Consider the following 10,876-nt stretch of genomic DNA (forward strand, 5'->3'; position numbering starts at 1 on the left):
GACACACAGTAAGAGCAGGAGAGACTCCTGGTCAGCCATGCTTGATGTGGAATGCCACTGCTCATGCTATAAGCCTCTGGCAACAGACTTGTGACCTATTCCAGGAATAACTAGCTGTGGCAATAGATGAAAGTTTGTTGCACCACAGGGTGCGGGAAGAGAACTGGAATTGCAATATTTTAATAGAAGTGTCTATTCTTTGAAGTGAGATGGCTGGAAGGGCTTCTGAAAGCTTTTGTTAAATATAAATCATGGTCAGGATCATTTAAATTCATTGAGGTTGATTTTCAAGTATTTCTTCTTTTTTTAAAAGGAATTTATTGCTGTGGACCAGCTCCAGTTAAGGCAATCAAAGAAGGAGCTGTGGATATGAAGTATGACATTCCCTTTGTCTTTGCTGAAGTAAATGCAGATCAAGTATCTTGGGTTTTGGGTAGAGATGGCACAAAGGCAAAAATAAGGGTCGAAACTCAGCACGTGGGTCAGAATATCAGCACAAAGAGTTGTGGCAGAGATGGTCGTGATGACATCACACATAATTACAAGTATCCCGAGGGTAAGGAACAGAAGCAGACATTTTGAAATGTGATCTTTTATTACTTTAATATTGTTCGTGCTTACATCTTGATTACAGTTTTACCAATTTAATTTGATAGCAATGGATTCAACTCCCAGATCACATTTTATAACTTAAGTGAGCTGCGAGTATAGTGTGCCTTTATAGCTACATATATGGTGTAGGAAACCATGGCTGGGATTCTCCAGTCCCGCTGCAGTTGGCTGAGCGCCAAATTCTCCATTCTCTCTGGCAGTGGTGGTGAGGCACAAGAGACCGGAGAATTCTGGCCCATTTATACAAATTGTCCAACAAGGAGAGCAAAAAAAAATAAGTCACTGTTACCTTATGGAACTTTATTTTTTGACCTATTTAGGCTCTGCTAAAGAAAGAGCAGTTGTTTCCGAAGCTGATTGGAGAAATAGGTTGGATCCCCTGCCAGAAAAGAAACTCCAAGTCCATGTGAAGACTGACAAATCAATAACCAATGGATCTAATGTTCAGGTTCTTGTAACCATCTCCAACTGCACTTCAATGGATATGGTCTGCAACCTTCACTTCCATGCCCATGTGAAAAGCTATAATGGAAAACTAGTGCACCAAATTACAGAAAAGAATCTGCAACAAATTGCTGTCCGAGGCAATGGAGGTAATGGAACAGTTATTGATTTTTTCACTTTCTAATCTACATTTTCTGTTGTAACAGACAATGAAAAGACAACCAAAAAGTGTTCATGATACACAGGGGATCAGGTAGTATCTAGAGAGAGAAAACTGAGTTAAAATTTTAGCTCTGTGACCTTCCATGATGATCTGCTCACACCTGCCATGATGCCAGAAACCTGGGCAGAAGTGTGTCTTGCAGTGGCAGAGATGGCCCACCATTAACAGGCGGTGAGATCTCCTAAACCGCTACAATCAATGGGTTCTCCTGTTGTTCTCATCCTTTGCTGAAGAGGCTCCCCTAACAGGAATGGCCAGAAAACTTCAGCCATGATGTTATTATGTGATCTGTTCAAATTGCCAGGCTGACTAAATGACATAACTTAATAACTAAGAACAGCTTAAATTAAATGCCATGAATCCGTGACTGGGACTCTCTGGGCCTGCTAAGTCTCTACAGGAATCGTGATGGCCCAGAGAATTGGGCAAAAAATGGGTTTTGCATTTTGCACCAAACTCATTGCGATGGTCCCTGCCTGCCTTGCCATCCATGATCGGGTTCCCAGCCAGCGTGGGTGGGAACCCAATAATTATCAACCTGATTTATTTAAAATGTGAGACAAAGATTTGGAGCCTGATTCAATTCCCTTCCGCTGTTCACCTGCTTCCCCTCAGGGATCTGCACCAAGCAGGCTTTGGCTCAGATCCTGGGAAAGGCATTGTTCAGTTTCAGGATGGTGAATTCAGACATTGAGGGATTGGTAGTTATCCCCTTGTCAGCAGCAGGTGTGGGAGAGGGTGAGCACATGACAGGGCAGGGGGGTGGGTATGGTGTATGTTGAGGTTTTAGTTTTAAGGGGAAAGAGGACCTGCCCGCTAAAGTGGGCGATCTCTGAGAAGCCAGATTGGCTGGCGTGATTCCTGCGTTGCCTAAATTTGCATTCATCAGATGGGAGAATTGCACTTGTCAGATGCTAACAGCACCAGCCGGAAAACCAAAGCACTTAAACCCATTAGCTTTCCATCATATTCTGAGGCATTGCAATCTCTTGATTGGTTCAGATCTCACATTTAAACTGCCTTGTTACATTCTGATTGGCAGTTATTCGTAACATTAATCATTAATCCATAACTTCCATCATTAATATTCATAATTAATCCTTAATGTTTACCATTATCCTCACTCACTACTGCCATTGAACACCCTGCCTCAGTCATGCATGGAAAATCCTGTCCTTTCTGTTTTAAGAAGCAAAATACTGACTGACTTCTCTGGGAAACTATTTCTAAACCAAACAAAGAATCCAATATTTGTTTCATTTTTGCAAATCATCATCCTTTACCTTACCTCCACCATTGCAGAAATCTTACCAATTAAAATATTTAGATATGACAAAGTATAATTCTGTCTCTATAGTTCTAATTTAAGCAAAATCCCCACAGACATACACCCTTCTTTGAAACCAATTAGAGCCAAAAACAGATATGTTCACATGGATGCTAAAGTTGCAGACTTTTACCCCATCTGCACAGATGTAGAAAGACAATTGCTGTCTGACTCCCACACAGTAGTTTCTAAAGCAGTTACTTTCAAGCAGCAGAACTTCAGAGAAAGACACCTATTTTCTGACAAATTCTAGTCTCCAAATCTAGAGAAAGAAACAGTCAGAGAGCTGTATCTTCTCTCTACTGATCCAAACCAACAACTGAATTGGATTTCTCTCCATGAGTCTATCCCACATGACTTTTTCTGTTAAAACCCTAATCAAGCCCCACACTGAAAAATCCCCAGGGAAACCACTAACATACCAACCCTGCATTAGTCCTGATTAAAACAAATATTATACAATTAAGATCAATTATGCTGCTGAAGCAACAACAGGGGCTGCCGGGTACAGACAAAGCAGCACCGAGAATAGAGCTGACTGCCAAAACAAATCCTGCACAAGAAACATGACACAAATACATTTTTAAAGGCAGAGTATTATCAGAGTTCTCCACTTTTGAAGCTTGAATTCTCCCTTCTCTCCCTCATCATCATCCCCTGCCAAACTCACCTCCTGACATGATCTCTCACGACAATACTTTCAATCATAATTGCTTTCAGCACTGAAATTCTCGTTCTACATCACACTGAGTCACTACATCTCTTCACACCTTTAGAAGTTGTCTTTAAACCAATCTTTTCAATCTTGCCTTAGTTATTTCCCCATCCAATGCCACACCCTCCTACCCTTTATGGAGTGCTGTGGGACTTCAACAACATTACATAAATATAAAAAAAATTCCCATTGAAATTTATGCTGATTTCTTAAACATTTTTTCCTGTTCTTAAATTGTTTTTTCAGACAAGACTATAACTCTTAACGTGCCTTACTCAGACTATGCCAATTACCTTGGACAACATCGTTTGATCAAGCTGACTGCTTCTGCAATTGACACAGTGACAAATGTAGTTACAATGGCAATGAATGATCTTTCTGTGATTAATCCTTCTATCGCAATTCAGGTAATTAACTGTAGCAACTCCATCAACTGCATTACCACTATTGAAACCATTAATTGAACTGCCACTCTCTGGAGATATTTCACTTTTTGCATCTCATTCAGTGGTCCTCCTATGCTTATCTTTTCGAAATGGAGGGAATGATTTTCAAACTTTCCTTCCAGAAAAGAATAAAACATTTTAACTAATAATGCTAAATTGGATCATATCCATTAATAACTCAATGGAAAGAATAATCAGGCAATAATAGATAACACTCAGCCCTTGGTAATGAATTGAATTTAAATGGGATTTTCAGTGGATTAGGAGCAGCTCCAAGGAATCTTCCAAAGATTTGTTTCCTCCAGTTTTTCCAGTTTGCACTGAAAACCTATTGCATCATACCAGTAAAGTCAATGTGGCATTCTCCTCCACTTCCAACATGGTTCAAGTTGACCTTCTTCAAGCTGCAATATTTCCACTCCCCTTTAGTTAATAATGAAGTGATCCTCCCTTTACCCCAAAGCACTTCCAGCTTCTCCTCTTCCTCTAGCCCCCACTGTACTGACTAAATGTGTGACCCCCTTTCTTTGTACTCTTCTTCCATTTCCCTTGCTTTTTCCTTTACATCTCCCCTCAGTGCCACTTCTAACTGAGTCCAATCTTAAATGTGGGTTGCTTTCTACTGTATGTAGGAACTTCAGTTCTTGCATGAATCCCTATCTACTGTATAAGATGGTGGCCAGAATCACCAGCAGATCTCGGACAGGAACAGGGGGGAAAGATTGCAATGATATTTGTTAGCAAACACTGGATTGAAGTTCCAAATCATGGCTGTCAGACTGAAAGGCTGATAATTGACATCCAGGTAAGGGTTTTGAGCTCTCAAATTAATGACAGAACAATTGTCTATATTATTCAAAAGGGAGAAGTAGAAGAGGAAAGTGTTCACCTTAGGAGCAGTTGAGATTTTGTATAACATAAAATCAGCAAATGTTCAGCTCCAACTGTACCGTCTTAGTAAACATGACTCTGACTGATTTCAACAGGATGGAATAATAAGGGCTAATTTGAGCATTTACATTGACTTTAATCAGCATTTACACTGATTTCTTTTCTCAGATCCATGGTGATCCTGTTGTACACAAACCACTAACAGCAGAAATCCGTTTTACCAACCCTTTGCAAGTGCCACTGAAACATTGTGTCTTCACTGTGGAAGGAACATATCTCATTTATGGGATGGAAAGGTTCAGGTAAGTGGGAACGACACAATTGTTAAATATATAAAATTCACACAACAGGACAAACAATTCATTCATTTTTGGCTTGGGGTGAGAAGATGTTCCTGTGATGAGAGGCTGAGTAAGCCGAGTCTATATTCCCTGGAATAAAAACAAAAATACTGCAGATGCTGGAAACCTGAAATGAAAAACGAAAATGCTGGAAGAACTCAGCAGAATTAATATTTTGAGTCCCTATATTCTTTGGACTTTGGAAGAAGGAGAGATGATCTCATTGAAACATTTAAAATTATGAAGTGGCTTGACAGGGTAGATACTGAGAAATTTCACCTGGCTGGGAATCTAGGGAGCACAATTTCAGAATGAGGAACCAATTATTTAGGACTGAGATGAGGAGAAATACTTACATTTAAAGGGTTGTGAAGCTTTGGAATTCTCTGCCCCCAGAGAGTTGCAGATGCTCCATTGTTAAAGATATTTAAGCCTCACATGGAGAGATTTTTGGTCTCTCAGTGAATTAATGGGTTTGTGGAACAGATTGGAAAATGGAATTGGAGTCCAATATCAGCTATGATCATATTGAATAGCAAAGCAAACTCCATGCACCAAGTGGTCTTCCATTGTTTCCATTTCTTATGTACGAAAATAGTTTATAACTTCTAAATTCATAGGACAATGCCATTTACAAGATCTAACTGCATTTATATTTCTGACAAAGACTCAAGTAGGTGTATAAGGAAGAGTTGTCAAATGCAACGTTCAAAGATTTGATGAAAGAAACATGAAGGAGGAAAGGCAGAGAGTCTTAAGCCAGAGTTTCCAGAACACAAAGTTAAAAGGCCTGAATGCAAGGCTGCTGATAGTGAGTTAGAAGGAGAAATGGTGCACAACAGACCAAAGAGTTGGAATGTAGAGTTCAGAGGAAAAGTGTTCTGTGACTGCAGAAAGTAAGAGAATTTTAACTAGAGAAAGTAGAGAACCAGGATGAATGCAGGTCAGCTAAACCACAGGTAATGATGAAGTAGGACTCGGCACAGACTAAGGTACAAACAGAAAATATAATTCCAGTTCACCTGTTAGGTAGGTAATAACTGCAACCTATATTTAGAACATTGAACATAGAACAGCACAACACAGTACAGGCCCTTCAGCCCTCGATGTTGTGCCTAGCTATGTCCAAACCCAAGATCAAGCTGTCCCACTCCCTATATTTACACTAAACTATAATCCAGAGGCTCGCAGCCTCATGGCTGCCAGTCAGCTCCTGAGAAGGTTCTGGAATAGAAATCCAAACAGCGATTCCCCCCACCCTGCTCCCTGATTGGCTCCCTGGGTCATGTGATGCTTACTCTGCAGGTGGATGCTGAAAGGACCAATCACCACAAAAGATTTTGGGATAACTGAAATTATAAAGGATGGAGGATGGGCACTAGCATGAAAGAAACATAGAAAATAGAATCAGGAGTGGGCCATTTGGCTCTTCCAGCCTGCACTACTATTCATTTTGATCATGGTTGATCATCAAATTCAATGGGTGGCACTGTAGCACAGTAGTTAGCACTGCTGCTTCACAGCTCCAGGGTCCTGGGTTCCATTCCCAGCTTGGGTCACTGTCTGTGTGGAGTTTGCACATTCTCCTCGTGTCTGCGTGAGTTTCCTCTGGATGCTCCGGTTTCCTCCCACAGTCCAAAGATGTGCAGGTTAGGTTGATTGGCCATGCTAAGAAATCGTCCCTTAGTGTCCAGGGATGTGTAGATTAGTGGGTATAATATGTAGGGATATGGGGGTAGGGCCTGGGTGGGATTGTGTTCGGTGCAGACTCGATGGGCCAAAGGGCCTCTTTCTGCACTGTAGGGTTCTATGATTCTAAGAATATTCAATAATGAAGCATCAGCATATGGAGTTTGGTGATTGACAAAGACATACAAATGTATTGTGTTGGACTAGATGATCTTAGTGGAGATGATATGGGACCAGAAGCTCTAGTCAAATTTGAACAGGAGACAGATTATTTTTTCATTCGGGATATCAGCAATGCCACAAGTCTGAATCTTACTACCCCTCATTAGTTGCCCTTGGGCAGGTTAGGACAAGACATCTTCTTGATCCACTGCAGCATATATTGTGAAAGTGCCCCCACGGTGCAGAGCCCAGGATTCTGAACCAATGATAGTGAAGGGGCCTGAGTTCAATTCTGACCTTGGGTGACTGTCTATGTGCACATTCTCCCCGTGTCTGCATGGGTTTCTTCTGGGTGCACTGGTTTCCTCCCACAGTTCGAGGATGTGCGGGTTAGTTTGACTGGCCATGCTAAATTTCCCATTAGTGCAAGGGGATTAGCAAGGTAAATATATGGGATTACGGGGATAGGGCTTGGGTGAGATTGTTGTTGGTGCAGATTTGATGGGCCAAATGGCCTCCTTCTGCACTGTAAGGATTCTATAATTCTTTGATCTATGATTACTGTGCTCATGGGCTCTTACAGAACCCCAGTTCTGCAAAATATTTCAGTATAAACTGCACTTCTTAAGAGGAAACTGAAGCAGGAAATCCAGGGAGGTGCCCTTTGCCACTTTGGTATGCAAACACAGGGTCTACACCTATTACAGGTGTTGACTAAATTACACCAATTTTAGCTGCTCTGGAAAGCCTAAGGAATCATGGACCTCACATTGACTGGCAATAATTTCCTTACTCCAGCATCAGTGAACTGAGAATTCCATGAGCACAATGGAAAGAATTAATCTCTGGTCTTCCTTTTCAGTTGATTTCTTCATTTTTAATAATTGCCAAAGACGAAAAGCTTGTGCTTCTGTACAATGTGTGTGTGGAGCTGGTTTCCCTTTGTGAGCTCCTCTGTCCTTTGGAAGGACAAAACAGAAGCAAGGGAAAGATAGCTGTGCTGATGAGGGATAATAAGTCCTGACTTTACCTGCACACCAGCCCTGGAATCGGGGCAGGCGAAGCTCACAGAACAATCTTACAAGCCTCAGGCAGGTGTACCACTAAAATTCCGATGATAAAGTCAAAACTCAGATGACTAAATTCTGAGAAGTCAGTCAGAATTGGCCAACTAACTGAACACAGACAGAGGACCTGAGACATACAGAATAGAATACAAGCTGATATTATCAAATCAGCCATTAAGGAAGCTGAAGATGATTTTGGTTTGTTTCTGCTTTAATATTAACTTTTTTGAAGATTTGAAAATCTATTGGGAGATTGTTTTCTATATACATTGACATTTTCTCACACTGTTTCAGGATCAATGAGATAGGTGCAAACCAAACGGCAACAATACATGTTGACTTCACGCCAAAGAAAACTGGCCCACGGAAGTTAATGGTGGATTTTGACTGCGACAAGATGATGGACGTGAAAGGATTCCAGAACATCACTGTCCAAAGTTTTTAAACTCTGCTTTATCTGTGACCTACTGCCATTACATGATATAACTGTGTATTGTTATTGTAATTTTTCATCGAAGTTACTCAGGCCGTGGGAATTGTATAGGTGTCTCAGCCTGCTATAATCATTGTGATTGTGCATTTTTAAGATGACTAATCTATGAGGTACTTGGGTTGAATTTGGTTACCATTACAGCCAATATCTGGGCAAAAGCCCTATAGACACAGAATGGCCTGTTTCTGAGAATTATCTCCTGTGTCTGACAGCAGTCAGTGATTTCAGAATGTTTGGAACATCCATCTAAAACAGGCATTAGGTCTCTTGAATATTCTGATCAGCGCCCCAACGTTTACAATCTGATATTAGATTGGGTGAAAACCAATTCTTTTCTCAGTGGTTTATAGAGGCTGAATCAGTAGGCCTTACAAGGAACTACTTGAGGCAAGCAAACTCAATGCAGATGTTCATTTCTGTTTTCAAATATACCTTACCAAGGAGCCAGAGAGAATGAGCTCGTCTCCACATCAGTCCTGTGGACCAATGCTAACTGGCATTCTTCACATCTCTGTGGGCCATCCTGTCCAGACTTTATCTGTGGATGCCTAAGCCAGCCAATTTTGAGTAGGCCTAGCTGCTGAGTTGATATCTATGGCCCGCCAGTATCCAATCCTCCAGGTGACGACAAATGGTCAATTTCTGGAAAGCTGTGGCCCTTCATTTTCAGGCACACAGGGCAGGCACACTTTCTATCTATATTTTTTTATTCTTGAGAACATGGGAGCAATTTCCTGGATGAATTTTTTAAACCTAGTTGCACAGAACATTCGACAGAAGCTTTTTGATTCAGCCCAATTGTTGCATTTCCCTGATGGGGGGAGGAGTAATATACAAAGGAGAGACTGTTGAATTATATCAATGGAATGTGAAATGAAAACAAGAAATGTCGGTCAGGTTAAATTTATTTCATTTTAACTGTGCACACCTTTGAAATCAGGACCATAAGTAAATTGTGGCAGGGACCAAAAAATAGAAAACAAATGTTTTTGGAATGTTATGGTGAGGTTGTATAAGTCATTGGTGAGGCCGAATTTAGAGTATTGTGTGCAGTTTTGGTCACCAAATTACAGGAAGGATATTAATAAGGTTGAAAGAGTGCAGAGAAGGTTTACAAGGATGTTGCCAGGACTTGAGAAACTGAGTTACAAAGGTTGAGTAGGTTAGGACTTTATTCCTGGAGTGTAGAAGAACGAGGGGAGATTTGATAGAGGTGTATAAAATTATGATGGGTATAGATAGAATGAATGCAAGCAGGCTTTTTCCACTGAGGCTAGGGGAGAAAAAAAACTAGAGGACATGGGTTAAGGCTGAAGGGGGAAATGTTTAAAAGGAATGTTCTTCACACAGAGAGTGGTGGGAGTGTGGAATGAGCTGCCAGATGAAGTGGTAAATGTGGGCTCACTTCTAACATTTAAGAAAAACTTGGACAGGTACATGGATGAGAGGGGTGTGGAGGGATATGGTCCAGGCGCAGGTCAGTGAGACTAAGCAGAAAAATGGTTCAGCACAGTTTCTGTGCTGTAGTGTTCTATGGTTCTATTGTTCTAAATCTAGAGGGAGAGGACAGTGCTTGCCATGAGATCCTATTACCTGCTGTTTGTCTTAAAGCCTCTTATCTTAGCCTCTGTATCACATTATCCATCATATTATATGTTATCTACCTGACCAACAAAATGACTTATTTCCCTGTGATTATGTATCTTTATATACCTTCGTTATTTTAATTTGATGAATACAAATGCTTGTAATCTTTATGCATGGGCCATGATTTTCCCAAAGTGTCATAATGGCAGGAAAATTGACCTGCACAGATCTGGATCGTAATCATCCCACACCCCCTTTGGCACTGGCAGGATGACAGGTGGACATTTTCAAGGTGCATGGTAGGCACTTCCAGTGTTCCAAGTGGGCACTGCCAGATGGGCACTGTTGGACCATGTTTCCAACCATCCAGGTGCTTCAAAGGCCTCCATGCCTCCCAAGCGTGGCCATCATGTCTGGTCTCTGCTAACAGAGCACAATCCAGTTCATGTTAGTAGAAAAGGACTGGGGTGATTGCAAACCAAGATCGTTTTACGGACCACATTGTTTTCCGGGATCTGCACCAGACGCAGCGAGGTTGGAAAATCACCCCTATATTCTACTGATTGATATCTTGAGGACTGGGAATTGTATTGATTAAATTAGTAAAGAAAATAAAGCAAAGGTTCATGAATGAATTCTGGATGAACTGCATTAATCAGGCTCCATTTCTTACATTAATGATATCATTGAACTGGGGAACAATCTGAGAATCGACAACCAATTGCATTTATATAACACCTGCAACGTAGAAAGAATGTCCCAGGGTTTAAAGAGCCCCTTTCACAATCTCACTTAGATTCAGAGCCATACTCTGGATGTAAAAGGAACTTTGAGAAGTAATGTGTTAAAACGGCAATTTTATTGAATTTTGAAAAATTA

At 41.0% G+C, this 10,876-nt stretch overlaps 1 protein-coding gene across 2 annotated transcripts in view; it reads left to right on the forward strand.

Moving 5' to 3' along the window:
- The window catches only part of LOC145353977 (protein-glutamine gamma-glutamyltransferase 2-like), a 28,100-nt gene extending 17,468 nt beyond the window's left edge, over positions 1-10,632 (forward strand). For both annotated transcript variants that reach the window (XM_080205029.1, XM_080205030.1), the window contains exons 9-13: positions 314-556; positions 933-1,205; positions 3,568-3,728; positions 4,827-4,960; positions 8,212-10,632. In XM_080205029.1, the coding sequence (XP_080061155.1) occupies positions 314-556; positions 933-1,205; positions 3,568-3,728; positions 4,827-4,960; positions 8,212-8,362 (962 nt within the window). In that variant the 3' untranslated portion in view covers positions 8,363-10,632. The remainder of the gene's footprint in view (positions 1-313; positions 557-932; positions 1,206-3,567; positions 3,729-4,826; positions 4,961-8,211) is intronic.
- Positions 10,633-10,876: the final 244 nt, after the last annotated feature.

Source organism: Carcharhinus amblyrhynchos, chromosome 16 (genome assembly GCF_965287045.1).
Source record: "Carcharhinus amblyrhynchos chromosome 16, sCarAmb.v2.hapA, whole genome shotgun sequence".
Lineage (NCBI taxonomy): Eukaryota > Metazoa > Chordata > Chondrichthyes > Carcharhiniformes > Carcharhinidae > Carcharhinus > Carcharhinus amblyrhynchos.